General features: G+C 45.2%; 1 protein-coding gene and 1 long non-coding RNA gene across 4 annotated transcripts in view; one reads left to right on the top strand and one right to left on the bottom strand.

Annotated features, from left to right (window-relative positions):
- The window catches only part of LOC102445424 (uncharacterized), a 187820-nt gene extending 176725 nt beyond the window's left edge, over nucleotides 1-11095 (top strand). The window contains exons 4-5 of the long non-coding RNA XR_016348480.1: nucleotides 5766-5838; nucleotides 9549-11095. This is a non-coding gene — a long non-coding RNA (uncharacterized LOC102445424). The remainder of the gene's footprint in view (nucleotides 1-5765; nucleotides 5839-9548) is intronic.
- RB1 (RB transcriptional corepressor 1) overlaps nucleotides 1-18788 on the bottom strand; it is a 150521-nt gene that overhangs the window by 76440 nt on the left and 55293 nt on the right. For all 3 annotated transcript variants that reach the window (XM_006122970.5, XM_006122971.5, XM_075919037.2), the window contains 5 exons: nucleotides 15375-15491; nucleotides 13725-13781; nucleotides 13609-13640; nucleotides 13455-13531; nucleotides 13037-13239 (listed from right to left, as the gene is read on the bottom strand). In XM_006122970.5, coding sequence (XP_006123032.3) covers nucleotides 13037-13239; nucleotides 13455-13531; nucleotides 13609-13640; nucleotides 13725-13781; nucleotides 15375-15491 — 486 coding nt within the window. The remainder of the gene's footprint in view (nucleotides 1-13036; nucleotides 13240-13454; nucleotides 13532-13608; nucleotides 13641-13724; nucleotides 13782-15374; nucleotides 15492-18788) is intronic.

Genomic DNA, 18788 nt, shown 5'->3' with positions numbered 1-18788 from the left:
TATGTTTTCATTTGCTGATAACCTTTTAAAACTTTCAGCTATTGGGCTGAAGTTTTCTAAGTTTAGTCTGTGCCTGGAGGTATGGGGGTGAGCATCTGGGGTCAAAAAGAAATACACAAATGCAGCTGTTTTGAAATCTTGTCCCTTAAAACAAATATCTTGCTCATTCTTCTGAACTTTTGTAGGACCACAATAGCTGGGATTGAACACAGAAATTTGGCATAGAAATATCCCTCATTTGGAAAAGTTTGAGTGTACCAGTAAAAACTGGTATTGATATGACTAATTCTGAACCTTTGAAATTTGTGCTTTGAACATGTACAGCATAATAATTGTATGATAGTTTAATGCCTGTGGCAACTTATGCATCACAGCTTGCTGCTGCTCTAAAAGTGTGCGGTTAGCACATTTTTACTTACATTATTAATCTAAGAGAAAGCAGTAACAGTAACCTTTACACTCCCCCCCCCCTTTTTTTTGTAAGATTGAAGCTGCACATATTCTGAGGTCTGCAGGCGAGGCAAGCATCTAAAGTATTCTGGTGCTGTTTAGCCCAATAGTGCATCATCATAGAATTACTCCCATCCCACCACCATTTAAGAAAAAGAGAGAACATTTCTGTTGTATAATTAGCACACAGGAAGTCTGAAAGCAATAATGTTAAGGTTGCAAACACCTCAACTCTGCTCCTTCATGAATTACTATTCTGTTTAAAATTAAATACTCACATAGGTTTTTCCTGCAACCTTACTATAATCCAAAAATATTGATATACACATGGGTTCTTAAATTGGTTTCACTGGCATGGTTGAGTACATGCTTATTGAAAAAGTTCTTTTCTCTCTGGAGGGTATTTTGATAATGTATTTTGTGGCAACATGCTCTGCAATTTCTTTTTACCCAATGTATAGTATTTATTTATTTTTTAAGGATGAGGCAGTTAACTACAAACTTAGTTTAAATACATATTTAGCTGTCTTAAATGTGCCAGCAAATACTGACCATGACTTTAATCTGTGGTATGCTGTGTAAAAACAGCACTGCGCTTCATCAAAATGGCTTTAATGGAATATATGACACATTCACAGGCTCCAATCACTATATATTTATCAGAAGTTATGGAAAGAAGTGTGTGATTACAGGAGAGGTATCACTTGATTACCTGTTCTATTCACTCCCTCTGGGGCATCTGTCACTGGCCACTGTTGGAAGACAGGATACTGAGCTAGATGGACCTTTGGTCTGACCCTGTATGGCTGTTCTTATTTGAAGGAGGGGAAGAGAAGCCATGACAGAAGGAGTCATGGGGGGGATTCTAGGCACAGCTGTATGAAAGAAGTTAGACACTTGCTAAGAATCATCATCCCCGTAAGAACAATATTCTAATAAACCAACTTTATCCTGTGGAAATTCTGCAAGATTCATGACTGGAGTCAGTGGAGATTGCAGAAATTATGGATTCCGTGACTTTCTACAATCTCTGACTTCTGCAGTAACCCATGTGGCTGAACTCAAGGTCAGCTGCTCAGGCAGCTGGCCCTGGGGACTGCCCAAGCAGCAGCTGGTGTGATTGTTGCTTAAGCTGTCTTGGGAGCCAATCCCGGGGGGATGGAATAGCTAAATATACATTTAAACTAAGTTTGTGGTTAACTGCCTCGTCTTTTAAAAAATGCTATACAGGCAGTCCCCGGGTTACGTACAAGATAGGGACTATAGGTTTGTTCTTAAGTTGAATTTGTATGTAAGTCGGAACTGGCTCCAGATTCAGCTGCTGCCACTGAAACTGACCAGGGGCTGACTACAGGAAGCCGGAGGCACAGTTACTCTGCCCCCAGCTTCCTGGAATCAGCCTGATCAGTTTCAACAGCTGCTGAATCTGGAGCCTGGGACAGAACAGCTGTGGCACTGCCCGGTGTTCCCACAGGACCGACCCGGCAGCACCGGTAGGTTCCCACAGGACCAACCCGGCAGCACCCCAGCTGCTCTACCCGAGGCGTCCCGCAACAAAAGCCTGGTCTGCTGGGGGGGTGCACTAGCTGCGCCCCCACCTCCTCCAGCAAACCAGGGAGACCCGAGCAAAGCCGCACAGGCGGACGGACCCTGCTGCCCATGTGGCTTTGCTCCTGTCTCCCTGGGGTGCTGGGGGGAGTCCCCCCAGCACACCAGAGAAACCCAAGCAAAGCCGCACAGGTGGAGGGACCCCGCCGCCCGTGTGGCTTTGCTCCTTTGTCCCCGAGCAAAGCCCCACAGGCGGGCATTCCGCCTGTGCGGCTTTGCTCCTGTCCCCCTGGTCTCCTGAGGGGGTCCAGCAAAGCCGCTGGACCCCCCCAGCAGACCAGGGGAACAGGAGCAAAGCCACCCAGGCAACAGGGGGTCCCGCTGCCTGGGCGGCTTTGCTCCCGGGCAAACGAGCAAAGCCGGCCAGGCGGTGGCTTTGCTCGAGTGTCCCTGGTCTGCTGGGGAGGTCCAGCGGCTTTGCTGGACCCCCCCCCCAGCAGACCAGGGAGACCGGGAGAAGCTTTTCTCGCCCGTGAGCTCCGGGGCGAGAAAAGCCTCATTTGTAAGTGCGGATCCGACATAAGTCGGATCCGCGTAAGTCGGGGTCTGCCTGTACTTTGGGTAAAATGAAATTTTATAGTACATTGCTACAGAATATATTATCAAAATATCCCCAGCTAAGGTTTAGTCAGGGGTATTTATAATGCAAGCCATGGACCAGATTTTTGTTTACTGCCTGTACCGGTCCATGAATTTAACTAAAAATAGCTAAAACAATGTCAGCCTTACTCATGACACTTGTCAAAAAAAAATTTTTAAACTTTCCTAAATAAATCAATATAGCAAGTGTCAAAAAAGAAAACCAACATATTTAAAGGACAATAGTAATTAAACACTGTACAGAATTAGTCAAGCTATTGACAAACTATCCACTTTATCTCCCAAGACACATTTTGTCATGTCTGATGAATTAAAAATCTGCTGAAAGGGTTTTAGATCAGATGTGCATGCCACATTCGTCTCTTACTGAACAAGCAGGGCACTACCTTTTACAGGAACCCTATTCCACAGCAAATACATCACGCCAATTTCAATAGCCATATGCTTGTAAGCTCTGACTAAGCAGGCACAAAGTGCAATTGAGAGCCAGGAAATGTTACTGTGCTTGCTCATCACACCTGCTGAGAAACCCAATGCACCAAGTTTCTTTTTGTAGAATTGCTCAAAGTAACTTTACTCTAATTCACCTTGTAGCCCTTGTTCTCAGAAGGAAATGCATTTTCAGTTATTAGAAGTAAGGATAAAATAAATCCATGTGATTTTTATGCCAGATCAAATCTAGATTTAATCAAACTTTTAAATGTTTAATAGTGCAGCGAGACTGCTTCCCTTCATTGCCTTACTACCATAGCTGCAATAAGCAGAGGAACTCAAGCTAGATTCCCCTATTATCAGAAAGGGGGCAATAGGCAGGATGCCTTTGTGAGGGCTCTGGAAGTTATTCCCTCAGCCCGGTCTGCTGATTTTCCAGGCACACTGCAAAAGATATGCTTGAAAGGGTTGCAGACCGTTCAGCAAGGTTCCTATAGAACTGATTGTAATGCTGCTGAGATTTAAATGTAATTGTGGTAGGGCTTCTAGAGTGTTGGATATATGTATTGCGTATTTCAAACCTAAAAAAAATTAAAAAAAAATCTTCTTACCATTCAATTTGAATGCATTTATCAAATTGAAATCAATCTATACATGTGGCAAAATATGTCAGTGAAGTGTAGCATGGAAAAAATTCTTATGAAGTGAGTTTTACCCACAAAAGCTTATTCTGTAAGAAATGTATTAGTCTCTAAGGTACCACAGGACTCATTTTTGCAGATACAGACTAACACAGCTACCCCTGAGTCTTAGAAGAGTATGTGTGGTACATATCAGGGATCCCTTTGTCTTAATATGGAATTACACAGATATATTAATGGTTTCCAAAATTATCTCTAAAAAGTCTACATCTAGAAGAATCAGGATCGCAAGAATAGAAAGGGTATAAAATGGGTACAACAAGGATGTCCATTAGTGCTCTAGTAAGGATATAAAGGATCCAGAGGAGGGAAAATATTCTCATCATGAATGAAACAATGTAAAGTAGCACACATTTTCAAAAATTAGTACTAAAAGCAACCCTGAAAGCTTTTCACTCCTCTCATCTGACAGCTTCATGGTAAAATTGGAGATGGCCTAAATTAATATTTTGCCAGGCACCTGTGTGAAATTGCACAGTATGAATCAGTTTTCAAAAGTAGGCAATTGAATGGAAAAGAAAATTGAGAAAAAAGTAGGGCAATTTACTATAAATAGCTAAAAGAAAGCCAACTAATGACTAGATTTGCCTATTCAGTGAAGTTGGAACTAAGTTTACTTGAAATGACGGAATATAAAAGTGTGATGTAAGTATTTGTAAATTTTTCTCTATTATTTTAAAAACCTTCCACTGTTAATTAGTCATCTGTATTAGTTTACTTCCACTCAAGTACATTGTATTTCTCAAAGTAATTGCTGCTTTCAGCGCACACACAAAACATATATAGTCTCCTGAAATGAAATCTTATTTGGATTAAAAAAAAAAAAAAATCAACCACTACAAAGCTGTTGGAAAAGCATGTTCGCAATTGGGCTCAATTAATTTTACGTGCTAATTTTACACTAGTGAACCTTTACCTGCTTCAGTGGGAGAAAGGACAAGGGTAACAGTAACAACACGTGGATACTTAAGTTAGCTACTACACAGCCTAAAGAGCTATGAATTAAATAAGTATTCTTTAAGTTTACTTGTGTAAACCAACATCAGTACTTCCAATTACCCCTTTATCTATTATGAATCTATTACCCCATCATGTAAACTTGTGAAACTTCCACTAACATTTATGGCAGCTACATGTACATAATGACTTAATAGTTGGCTAAAATTAAGATATTAAATTTTCCACCACATCAAGTTTTGAATAATCATTACAATCTAACACTTCACACATTTTATTTAAGAGTGTCTCTAACATGAGAGTAAGGAAATTGATCGGTTGCCTGTGTTGCTGATTTGGAATCAAAACTCATTTCAGATGATTTGTTAAAATTAAGCATAAACTAGCATTTGCCAAAGCATGCTCTTTATGGATTAATCACAAGTCACATTGCTTTGTACTGCTTTTGTAGTATGTACAAGTCTGAACTATAACTTTCAAGTTATCCACCCTTTCTGAAGATAAGATAGCGTCTAGTGACATGCATAATTTATGTATTTTATACTTGCACAGGACTTGTGTGTTGGGGTGACATCCAGGTAATTAACTGCACAGGAATATGATATTTATCACTCAGGCTCGACCTCATTAGGTAGCCTCTTGCATGAATCAGTTTCCCCAATACTACTCAAATCTTTGAACACACAGTTTTTCTTATTTTAAATCCATATACTACATTTCACTCCACAAATTATACTTGCTCAAAGCCCAGAATAGGCATGATTTAGCTCTAACCTTGTGACAAGTTTTCCATACCTAACAATGCCATGTCTTTAAATTCCGTTGTCCTGTAGAATCAGACATAGGAGCTTTATAGTACTAAAAAGAGGAGATTCCCAATGGAACCCACCATTCACTTTTTAGCCCCTGAAAAGCCCAAAATACCAGACTAAGTTTGGAACATCTTTATGCCTATAAAAAAAGGTATATTAGGTCATTTTCAGAGGTATATTACATTATTTTTTTCATCTCTTAAAGGTCTTCACAATTGGACACTGTCATGAACAGGAGGAGTGCTGACCAGAACCTGATGACTAAGGAGTTAACTCAGGTACCTAGTAAAGGTGTTGGCTGGGGGCTGGGAGAATGGGATAGAGGGTTGAAATTTCAAAGGGATATAGGTTCCTTGACTGTTTTTTTTTTGTGGGGGAGAGTTAAACCAGGAGTTGAAAGAAAGAATGATTTAAACCCAGGCAGGACTACAAGACTGCCCCCCATCCCTTCATGGAATTCAGGACATGGGAGTGGACTGAACAAAGAGAAAATTAGGAGTACCAGAGAAATATGAATCCAGTCACATTTAGGGTAATTTTTCTTTATGTTGTGGTTTGGTTTGAACTGTTCTGTGTGATTCTATGCATCTCCCCCACCCTCTTTACCATCTAAGCATTATGCCAAAGTTTTTTTTCCTCTGTTTTAGTTCGGTTTCCTCACTTGTTCTGTAACATCTAGCAACTAAGTATGCATTGTCAAGTTTATTGTTTGTTTTGTAATAAAAAAAATCACTCATTTTAAGGTGATGATTTTATTCTTGCATCCTGGAAGGTCTGACTATCTGCATGCCTCTGACAAGGGTCAGGTATCAGAGACTACAGTTTGTTCTATTTTATTTTTTGCAAGGTCTTTTGGGGCAAAAGAGATTGGGGGTACCCTTGGGGTTGATTTCAAGTGCTCACCCCAGTTTTAGGAAAAAAGCACTTGATGGTAGCAGCAGTTCCCCAAAATCTATGTATTATGATTGGGGGTGGGATAGTTTTGCCTGTAGAGGCAAGGTTTTGAAGCTCTCGAAGGACCCCCATCTTCTGCACTCCGAGTGCCAGAGTGGGGAACAGCCCTGACAATCAAAGTAACTAAAGCTCGATCCTACAATTGGTAAATGTGAGAGAGAACTATTGTGCTCCTGGAAAACCCCAAAATCCAAGTACATACATTTGACATTTTAAAGCAAAAAAAGCATTTCACAGGCACAACTGTCAACCCACGTGTTAGCAATTTCATGATTGGCATCTAAAACACATGGTTTTACAGAAGGAAAGACAGAGCTGATGTAGTGAAGACTTTTTAAAAAGCCTTTAAAACCTTCCTAGAATCATTTCTGTAGCATATATAGTATATACAAGATAAGCAGTAGTGTGGTATAATAGAAAAGTTTTATACCATAGTATGGTATTAAAAACAAACATATTCCTTTACAAAGACCTAATAATGTAAATAGCTCTCTTACTTGAATGTAATACGGGACCATTTCAAACTCATGCCAACAAAATCTTTCTACCATTCATACCTTTCCACCATGCGGTCCATATTTTAACACTGTACCTCAAAAGAGACAAGATATTTCCTATTACGATTTTTGCATTTCACAATAACAGTTCTGCAAATAGATGGGCTAAGGCCATGTTTCTCATACTGTGGGTCCTGACCTCCTGAGGGGTCCCAAGCAAGTTAGAGGGGGGTAACAGTATCACAAAGTTTGAGAACCCCTGAGCTAAGGTGTATTTTTATATCTACCGTATATTCCGGCGTACAAGACGACCTCTGATGTTAAAAAACATCCCCCCAAAATCGGGGGTCGTCTTGTACGCCGGATGCCCCGCCGCCGGAGCCCCTCCGCGGCTTTGAAAGCCTCGGGGGAAGCCGGCGGGGGGGCATCCCAGGCGCGCATGGGCTGCCCCCCCGCCGGAGCCCCTCCGCGGCTTTGAAAGCCTCGGGGGAAGCCGGCGGCGGGGCATCCCAGGCGCGCATGGGCTGCCCCCCCGCCGGAGCCCCTCCGCGGCTTTGAAAGCCTCGGGGGAAGCCGGCGGCGGGGCATCCCAGGCGCGCATGGGCTGCCCCCCCGCCGGAGCCCCTCCGCGGCTTTGAAAGCCTCGGGGGAAGCCGGCGGCGGGGCATCCCAGGCGCGCATGGGCTGCCCCCCCGCCGGAGCCCCTCCGCGGCTTTGAAAGCCTCGGGGGAAGCCGGCGGGGGGGCATCCCAGGCGCGCATGGGCTGCCCCCCCGCCGGAGCCCCTCCGCGGCTTTGAAAGCCTCGGGGGAAGCCGGCGGCGGGGCATCCCAGGCGCGCATGGGCTGCCCCCCCGCCGGAGCCCCTCCGCGGCGGCGCGGAGGGGCTCCGGCGGGGGGGCAGCCCATGCGCGCCTGGGATGCCCCGCCGCCGGCTTCCCCCGAGGCTTTCAAAGCCGCGGAGGGGCTCCGGCGGGGGCGCAGCCCATGCGCGCCTGGGATGCCCCGCCGCCGGCTTCCCCCGAGGCTTTCAAAGCCGCGGAGGGGCTCCGGCGGGGGGGCAGCCCATGCGCGCCTGGGATGCCCCGCCGCCGGCTTCCCCCGAGGCTTTCAAAGCCGCGGAGGGGCTCCGGCGGGGGCGCAGCCCATGCGCGCCTGGGATGCCCCGCCGCCGGCTTCCCCCGAGGCTTTCAAAGCCGCGGAGGGGCTCCGGCGGGGGCGCAGCCCATGCGCGCCTGGGATGCCCCGCCGCCGGCTTCCCCCGAGGCTTTCAAAGCCGCGGAGGGGCTCCGGCGGGGGGGCAGCCCATGCGCGCCTGGGATGCCCCCCCGCTGGCTTCCCCCGAGGCTTTCAAAGCCGCGGAGGGGCTCCGGCGGGGGGGGGGGGCAGCCCAGGCGCTCCTGGCGGCTTTGCTCCCGGTGCCTCTGGTCTGCTGGGGACCATCTCCAGCAGACCAGGGACACCGGGAGCAAAGGAGGCGCAGGGGCGCTGGGGTATAAGATGAAACCCTATCTTTTAATTAAAAAGATAGGGGGTCGTCTTATACACCCAGTCGCCCTATACGCCGGAAAATACGGTATATAGTCTTGCTGATAACAGCACTCTACTTGGAGCCAAAACATCTGTCTGCAGGATAAGTGAATAAGAGAACATACAAAAAAAGCTTAACTCTTCCTCACAACACTTTCTTTCAACAGTTCATTCATAGAACATAAACTGTTATTTACATAAGTCTCTAAAACACCATCTACCATGGTAAAATTATATAAGCCTGAAACAATCATGCAAAGGGATCCACACAGGCAGACCCTGGTGCCCATGCATGATTCTTAGAGTGGTATTTACAAGCAATTACTGAAAAAAGTTAAAGATTATTAACACCAATGATTTTATGGTCTAAGCAAATCACTATAAAAATACTATCATACACTTCAGAGTTATTCAAATCAACTGTGCAGTGCAAAGAATAGCCCTGTAAAGGCATTATATACATTTAGAATGTGTGTGTATGTATATATATATATATATATATATATATATAAATAATCTCATTATGGACATGGGTTCTCTTTTCCAGATACTGGAATTGTACCTGGATTAGTTTTGGGCAAAAGACAAATTTGAGAATTAAATTAAAGGAAAAATTACACAAAAGGGAAGGTTGCAATTTGTATGTGCTATAAAACCAAAAACAGGTTAGCACTGTATAGAACATTAACTACGGGATCTAAGTTTTTTTTAAATCACAAAAACTGTGGTCATGGTGTGAAGGAGGAAGGAAGCTTTTCGTAAAAGAACTCAGCACTTGCCTATCATTGCTCCAGCTGAGGTTAATCGTAATGTTATCTCTAATGGGAACAGTTAAAGCCAATGATCAGCATTTGTGAAAATCCTGTCTTCAGCACATAGCTAATGAAATTACCAGTTTCCTCAATGTTCCGTAAACTCAGCCACAAACAGTAGCTTCAAAGGTCAGCCATTTCTTTGTTCCTCATCTCAACTGACATGTTTTTCTTCATTCTAATTCTGAAAAATGTAGTGACCAAAATGGGCAAGAGGAGAAGGAGCACAATGGCATGACCACCTTCATCAGCTCTGGCTACCTGACAAATATCACAGAGATGTGAAACGGCTTCCTCCACCTCCCCTTTGTATGCTCTCTTCCTTCCCCACCTTAATGACTGTATACCCCTTCCTATCTTTTTCCCTTCTGTCTAATACAAGTTTGGCTTAGCCAGCCAATACAGCATATTTTGCAAAATTGCTGTCAACTTGTGACTAGGATTGTGTTAGTGGGAATTTATTGCTGTTAAGAAATGCACTGAAACAAAATGGAGACTGAATCTAAAAGAACAATCCAAAATGGAGTTGTGGTGCATGATGGGACTTTAAAATGGAACCCAACAGACTGTGAGGACTTTTGCCGCCAGAAACACCCTTTGCACACGGCACATGTTCATGCACACCACACCAGTCGTCTGCACCCAGCACCACATGTTTGCGCACAGCAGCACGCCCTGCTTTGCATTCAAGACCATTGAAGTTTCCCGCCTTGGATTCTAGAAAACCAAGAAGTCTGAGGAGATCTGGTCCGCAGTTTCTCACTACACCTGGAGAAGGAGTCGTGTCACAGAGGAGACCGTGGTGAAGGCCCAGTCTAACCTGCCTGGTTCTACTCCTGCCGCCCTCAGGGTGCTTCGGCCCACACTGTGGTGAAAGCCCAGTATCATGAGCCCTAGCTACCTGATAGCCGACCCAACATCATTGGGACCGCATAGAGCCTCCAGCATCAGCTGTGGTGAAGGCCCTCCTGGTGTTCAACATTGCTCTTCGGTTACATCCCACATCTGTCAGCTGTGCAAGCAGAGGCTGACATCAAGCGTCTCTACTTCACCAAGGACACCTCAGTGCTCCTCCCCGACAGCTACCTCAGCTAAAGGGTTGCAGGTCCTGAACATCAGCTGCCTCTGATAGACTGAGTATAACATCAATTATATCGTTCCTGTCTTATTTTCAGAGGGTGAGGGGTTGGTTATTGATTTAGTGTTGTGTTTATTACCTGTTGTATTCAATACAGTTTTGCATTTTTCAAACATAAGATCAGAGTCTGTGTTTATTAACATCTGAGAGATCTGCTGGTGATAGATACAGTGGGTTCCAGGCCGGATCTCCTTCTGGGACAAAGGCATTTATCACCTAGTCAGCAGGCCCCAGTCTAAACTGGTTTACTAGTGCGCCTTTGCTGGTAACAGTTGTCAGATGGTTTAACACACCACATAACACACCACCAAACACACACCGAATGTCCACTCCCCCCCGAAAAAAAAGCACCGGAAAAAAATTCAGTCAAGGAAAAAAGGGGGAGACCAAAGTTGTTAAGCAAAAAAAGCAAGGGGGGGCGGGGTAGCCAAAGTTGTTAAGCAAAAGTTGCACCACTTTCTCAAGTTTGGGACCACACACTATCAATGCATTCACCCCTGCCTCAGACCCAGGCCCCCCCAGTGTCCCCCATCCCAATGCACTCACCCCTGCCTCAGACCCAGGCCCCCCGCAGTGTCCCCCTCATCCCAGCGCTCTCCTCCCTCCCTTCCCAGAGCCAGGCATGAAGGAACAATTTGACTTTTAAAGCATCTGCTCCTGCCGTCCGGCCCGGCTGCCTCGGCTCGCACTACAGAGAGAGAGAGCGGCATCACGTGGCCAGTTCCCAGTCTCTGCTGGTCACATGGGCCCGAGCAGTGTGCACTCCGCTCCCACCCCAACCCAGAGCTCCCCTAGCTTGGCGCCGGGCAACTGCCCCCTCCTGCCTCTCTTCGCTAGACTCTGCTGTGCTCCTCACTCCCTCCCCCCGCCATATGCGGCAGGGGAAAATTGTCCCCGATGGGCTTCCGACCCAGGGGAACAGAAAATACTGGACATTGCACATGTCCGGTATTTCCTGTTTTTTTAACTGGACGAAGCCTGCAAATACCAGACTGTCCGGGTGAAAACCAGATACCTGGCAACCCTACTTGTGACCAGAAAGCGGCAGCTAAAGCATTGCCCTAAACAGCCAAATACTAATAAAAGTTTGCAAGTTCACTAATAACACCATGTGCATGCTTCTGTCTTTGCTAGTCTTCTCTTTCCCCTTTTGTATATGTTTTGTGTTGTTTTGTCTTCTTGGCAATAAGACTGGATTTTAACAAGAGAGTCAACAGTAATTCCAGTCCACCTCAACTCTATCTTCTCCTCAAAAGGATATTAGACAACATTTTGAAACCATCTAAAAGATGGTCAATACAAGAGAGTTCCTCATTCGCAAACTCTCCAGCTCCAGTTGTGCTCTAGCTGCCTCTATTACAGTGCTAAATAAAAGGTACCTACTACTCTGCTAAAGCATATCTTCTAGAAAAGTGTTGTCTTGATCTGAAGATACTAGAATATGAAGAATAAAACATTTCCCTTGATAATCTATTCCAGCCATTGTTATGCGTTTGTTTAATGCACCAAGAAGCCCCTTAAGTGCTTATTGACTGATCCAGTCATCACCTTAAAACTTTCTCTTGAATAAACTGAGCCTCTTTACTCTCTCCCTGTAAGGCAGGTTTTCTAGACCTCAAAGCATTCTTCTAGCTCTTTCTGAATCCAGTCTCAGCTTTTCAACATCCTTTTAAAGTGTTATAGGAATTTAATGCAGTATTTCAGTACAGGTTTCTTATACAATAGAAATCTCACTGATTTCTTATACAATAGAAAGAACACCTCACTATTTATATTCTCCTCTCCTCCAGTTATACATCCAAAGATCACATTCATTGTAAGGACCAAAATTTCTGCAGCAGTATAAAGGAAAGAAATACAGTTTTATGATTCATTTAAAACAAGCTAAACAAAGTTTTTCACCAGACATTAACATTTCAGTGAACAGACTCTTCCTTGGTGATCCATATCCCCTCACATATTAAACTGCTTCTTCACTGCATGCCTGAAATATGTACCCACATATAACAAGCATATTATCATTAACAAGTTTGTTCAAGATCAAGTCAGCACAAAGCTACCAAGAAATCCAAAATGATCCAAGTATGGGGGACAAGGTAATTCCGTATTCAGCAACATTAATAATATTACCCAAGTACTGAACTAAAGCTCTTGCTCTAAACGAGAGCAACAAACGTCAAGAAAGGAAGAAGCAAGAATTAATAAATGTTATGTTTTATTTTTCTCTTTTTTACTGACACCAAAATATTCTATGTAGTTTTGTTTTGGCATGGTATATTTAAAATATTTTGAGCTCCATCTTCAGGTAATTGTAAACCAGTATATGTTCATTGAAGTCAGTTGAGCTAAACTATACCAGTGAGAATTTGGTCTTCTAGGATTTGTTTTGGTGGTGGTGGTTTTTTGGGGGGTTCCCCCCCCCCCCAACAGAATTTGTCTTCAGTGGTTTTTCTTTTTTGGGGGGAGAAAGGCGGGCAGGGGAAAGGATGTTTGGTATTTTTGGTTAAACCATCTGGCAACCCTACCCATTTTTAAAATGTTACTTACTGATTGCCATGCAAGGGATTCCATAATTCGATGTTCACAGCGTTCTAGATGTTTTATCATTTCTCTTGTCAAGTTTGCTTCTGCTTTAATAAAGCTTTCAATCACCTTGTAGAAGTCAAAGGCTTTTAAATCTAGTACATTGAGAATCCATGGGAAAGACAAATTTGTTTCAGTATTGATGCCATCATTTTGTGAAGCATTCCCTGAAATAAAAAAAGATCAAAATTATTCAGCATTAAAGTGAAACAATCTTCTGTACAAGTCATTTTTTCCCTCTGTATCTACTGATTTACTGCTGTTTGTAAGTTTCAGATCTTTAAGCTTAAAGTACATATGTAGTTACTAGTTAACTAAGTTCTATCGTGCTATTAAAACAAACAAACAATGGTATTTTTTTACTTCTACAGATTCAACTTACTGCCATATGTAGCCATGACAACTTCAACAGCACAGGCCAGAAGAGATGTGTGGAAGATATTATTGTTCAGGAGTTTGCTGAAAAAGAACACAGGCCTTAATACTAGTCTTAGCACACCAATAATGGTTTACTATTATGAATTAGGAACACATACCTAAAATTGTGAACTGACAAGCGCTCTTCCTCCTGAAATACATGAACACAAAGTTTTTATTTGCTTTACTGCTCAAAAATGAAGTACTAAGAGTAATGCATCCTCATTAAACTTACCGACTTTAACATGGATTCCATTACTCTGTAATATAGTCTTACACCAAGCTTATATCTCTGAAAATGAAGAAAGAAAAACACATTATACAAAGTTTTTGCAAGCCATATACAAGCAGTCCCCGGGTTACGTACAAGATAGGGACTATAGGTTTGTTCTTAAGTTGAATTTGTATGTAAGTTGGAACTGGCTCCAGATTCAGCTGCTGCCACTGAAACTGACCAGGGGCTGACTACAGGAAGCCGGAGGCAGAGTTGCTCTTGCCCCCAGCTTCCTGGAATCAGCCTGATCAGTTTCAACAGCTGCTGAATCTGGAGCCTGGGACAGAACAGCTGGGGCGCTGTCCAGTAGGTTCCCACAGGACCAACCCGGCAGCACCCCAGCTGCTCTACCCGCGGCGTCCCGCAACAAAAGCCTGGTCTGCTGGGGGCGGGGGTGGGGGCGCACTAGCTGCGCCCCCTCCCCCTCCAGCAGACCAGGGAGACCCAAGCAAAGCCGCACAGGGGGAGGGACCCCGCCGCCCGTGTGGCTTTGTTCCTTTGCCCCCGAGCAAAGTCGCCCAGGCAGCGGGATGCTGCCTGTGCAGCTTTGCTCCTGTCTCCCTGGTCTGCTGAGGGGGGTCAAGCAAAGCCGCTGGACCCTCCCCCCCCCCCCCCCCAGCAGACCAGGGACACCGGAGCAAAGCCGCCGCCTGGGCGGCTTTGCTCGTTTGCCCGGGAGCAAAGCTGCCCAGGCAGCAGGACCCCCGCCGCCTGGGCGGCTTTGCTCCTGTCCCCCTGGTCTGCTGGGGGGTGTCCAGCGGCTTTGCTGGACCCCCCCCTCAGCAGACCAGGGAGACCGGGAGAAGCTTTTCTCGCCCCGGAGGACACGGGCGGCAACCTGCCACCCGTGAGCTCCAGGGCAAGAAAAGCCCCGTTCGTAAGTGCAGATCCGACGTAAGTCGGATCCGCGTAAGTCGGGGACTGCCTGTATAAGATCACTGTCAGATTTCAATGACAAAGCTAAAATACACTTCAATCCTTTAGAAAGAATGTGCATGCTAGAACCACTCAAAGGAAATCAGATTTGTCCCAGCCAACTTGGCCAATAGTGAAGTTCACAAGGATTACGGGGGATCATGACAGAAGTTGCAAGATGTTTAAGTCAAAGTGCAAAGGTCCATTTTCAGTAGCTATGATAAGATAGCAGAGCTGACAGATGGAAGATATTGAGCTTCTAAGCTGGGTGAAATTGTTATGCAAGTCACTGTAGGGAAATCAAAATGGCCTGATGACTGGATGGCAAACAGGCCACTAGGTCCATGTAAAGGCGCAGTAATCCTATTCAAGAGGGTAGTTTAATGGATAGCTAGGTAAGTGTGATTTCAACTATGTTAAAATACTTGGTAATTTTCTGTGTTATAAAAGTAACATTAATTTTAAAATGTTAAGCATATGCCTCTTTTCTTTCTAGACCTTCTTATAGATGTTGAATTTTTTGTCAAATAGCCTCAGAGCCTTGCCAGAGTCACATGCTCAGTTTCCCAAGTTGAGAAAGTATTATTTTATCATTCCCAAACTCCACAGTAAAAGGCTAGTAAGTACACTTTGCCTCACATTTAGCTAATATTGACAATAATCAAATGAATCATATAAAATTAAAATGTTAGTTGCCTGTGAGCCAATTTCAGCACATCCCTGTCCAACTGCTTCAGCAAATTTCTCTTTGAAGATGTTCCCAAGGTTTTCCACTCTTGCCAGAATACTTTCTTTAGGATTCACTGTACAATTCTGAAACACATGAGGAAAAAAAACCGAGTATTTTGTTTAACTAGGTATATCAAAACTTTTTTTAAAAAGTTAGAACATTTTCCCACCTCAGCTTTGTATCATACCATTATATTAATTAGATCAGTATCTGTTATGGCCAATATGTGCACTCTCTCTCCTTATGCCCTGCCAAGAGACTAGCCACCCTCCATTCCTTTTCTAATGCAGTCATTGACAAGAAATCTGAAATAGAGGGGTGGAGGGTGGGTTGTAGAACACCCATAGGGTTACACATCTAATCTTATCTCAGAGGCACCAAGTTGGGAAGGGGGGGGGAGGGGGAGAGTGGGAGCTGGTGCCCGTAAGTTCACTTAGAAGCAGACTCCCCATGAGCACCAGATCCTCCTGTCCAGACCCTCAATCCCACACTATGGCCTCTGATAGAGAGGCAGCAGGATAGAAGGTGAGGGGGGGAGACTAGAGCCAATACGCAAAAGGTGCCAGCTTTCAAGCCAGCTCTTAGTGCATATCAGCTCCTGTGGACCCATCTGCTCCATCCCCTCGCTGCCTCCTACAGTGGCGGGGCAGGAACACTCTTAAAAGACTGTTCTCCCCAGCACCAGTTCCCTGGTGCTTCCTGCCTCCACCCCCCATGCTGTTGATTATCAAAGGCAGCCTCTGTCCATGGGGAGCTCAGAGGCAACAGCTGGTTTTTAAACTGGCTCCCTTCGCAGACTGGCTCTGCCACCCTACACTACTGCCTCAGAGGCAGCAGCAACGCAGGTTGCAGGGAGCTCCCCAGGAGTGGGGTCAGGAGCACACTAGCTGCCAGCCCTGCCCCCCCGAGACTATCGAACAGTCATGTAACCACTAAGATTTCATGCAGTTACATGACTATTCAGTTACATGATAGTGAACATCCCTAGTAACTACTACTACTTCAAGCAGTGACCCTGTGGGTGCTCCATGGTAGGTGACTGCCAAGCAGTATCCCTTCTGTAGGGCTGGGACCTCATATTTGCATCAGTTACAAAGAGCAGCACCATGGAGACAAAGGCAGCATTGGAGGTGGTGTCCTCAATGATTGCATAATGTGCTGCAAAAGTGAGGACTGATGCCCCTGTTATAGTTTTACAGTACTTTGAAACAGGGATATTCTTGAAGAATGTGATACATGAGGAGTTTGATCTGTGGAATGTGTATAAATAGTATCCAGAGGAGTCATACTGCAAACTTTGGAACATTGTCTGATACATTTCATGACCCACTTGAAAAGTCTTTGGGCTGATACGGTCAAGCCTTAGATCAGGGGTTCCCAACCTGGGGTACGCGTACCCCCAGGGGGTACGAGAAGCTTGTCAAGGGGGTATGGGGAATATTTGGTAATTAACTTGATTATTCTAATTGAAATATTCCAAAAGTAGTAGTGTTAGTGAAAAAAATTGTGGATTCTAGAGTCTAGAATTTATTTCCTTTCATATTGAATAGGGGATACGGGAAGGTTTACTAAAAGCCAAGGGGGTACGGGGACTGAAAAAGGTTGGGAACCCTGCCTTAGATCATTCTGCAATAGAGGAGAAAAATTTGGGGAACCTCCTGAAGGCCTTCCTCCTGTCCAGATAAACTACCCGTCAGAAGAGTCCTAGTCTATGTAATATAGCTTCTATGCTGTCTCAAAGAGGCTTAGGATAGAAAGTTGGAAGGTGAATCAATTGGTTCACGTGAAATAGGGAAGTTACCTAGGGAACAAATACTGGATGTGGCTTGAGAGTTACCATGTCCCCAAAGAACACCAAATATGGGGAATGTACAATTAAAGCTGCTATTTCCCATGTTCTCCTGGGAAAAGTAATGGCTATCAGGAAGGCCATTTTCTTTAAGATGCAAGTAAGCAAACCATTGGCCATGGGTTCAAAGGGAGGTAGAGTCAGTCCTGACAGTACTAGGTTTAAGTCCTTTGTGGGAGTAAAGGGTGGAGATTATGGGAAGAAGTTTACAATACTAGAGGAATCTTTGGATGGTCACATGTGATAACACTGAGTACACTATGAAAAGCTGTTATAGCCATTAGGTGGACTCTCCAAGTCAGAAGACAGCTTGCAGAATCAGGTAAGGGAGGGAGAAGACGACGACGACACACGACAACATTTTTTACCCTTCCCTTCCCTCTCACAGTTATTCCCAATGCATATGACTTCTGCAGGGGCAGGGTAGGCAGGAAGGCTGCCTGAGAACCCTGCTGGACTGCTGGCCAGGAGTCACCTATGTAAGTCTCCTGGCCAGAGCCAACCTCTGGCACCCCAGCAACTCTGCACCCTATTCCACATAACCCAAACCCTCTGCCCCCCTCCTGAACTCATACCTCTTCCCAGACCCTGCACCCCAATCCCAACCCCCTCCTGCCCTAGATCACAACCCAAACCTCTGCACTCCCTATTGCACTCCAGTCCTCTCTGCCACAGGGTCACAACCTCCCTCCTACCCATGGTCACAACCCAAGCCCCTGCATCCCAATCCCTTTACCCAGGTCACAACTTCTTCCTGCCTTAGGTCATAACCCAAACCCCAGCATCCCAGACCAGTACCCCAGGTCACAGCCACCTCCTTCACACAAACACCCTCCCAGACCCCACTTCCTTACCCCAAGCTCCCTTCTGCACCCAGCCTTCATCCCAGACCCTGCACCTCCATTAATATCAGGGAAGAGCACGGCCCTCGCAACAGACTGTCTGCCATTTAGTTCTGTGTACATAGGTGGTAGGCCACTGACATTGTGGAAAATGTGCCAGTTCTATAGTCTCATCACTTTCGCACAGAGGGAGGGAGGCCCGGCTTCCCCTTGTCAGTTTATGTAGAACATACAGATAATGTTGTCTATTAGGACTTTCATGTGTGACCCTTTGATAAGTGAGAAGAAATGGGCACAGTATTCTTGACTGCCCTGAGCTCAAATAGGTTGCAGTGGAGGGATAGCTCCATGGATGTTATTTCCTTTTTGTCATAAGACCATTTAGATGTGTATCCGACCCTCAGTGACGCATTGGTGGTGAGCAGCAATGACGAAGAATTTTGTGCAAAGGGAATCCCTTTGCAAAGGTTGCCTGTGTCGATAGGTAATATGGGGGGGGAGGGGGAGTACGGAGTGTCACTTGCATCCCTGATACTGTGGGGAGAGGGGTAAGGGATCAGCAGCCATAGTCCAGGCAATGCTTTCTGAGACAATTCCCCCCGCAACCCCACCACTACTGCTAAATAATGGGATTGGGATGAGATGTGGGGGGGAGGGGAGGCTCTATGGGAGGCAAAGAATGGCAACTG

This window comes from Pelodiscus sinensis, chromosome 1 (assembly GCF_052426305.1).
Source record: "Pelodiscus sinensis isolate ZL-2025 chromosome 1, ASM5242630v1, whole genome shotgun sequence".
NCBI classification, from domain to species: domain Eukaryota; kingdom Metazoa; phylum Chordata; order Testudines; family Trionychidae; genus Pelodiscus; species Pelodiscus sinensis.
Note: the sequence above shows the minus strand (reverse complement) of the source record. Positions and strands in the feature narration are given on the sequence as shown.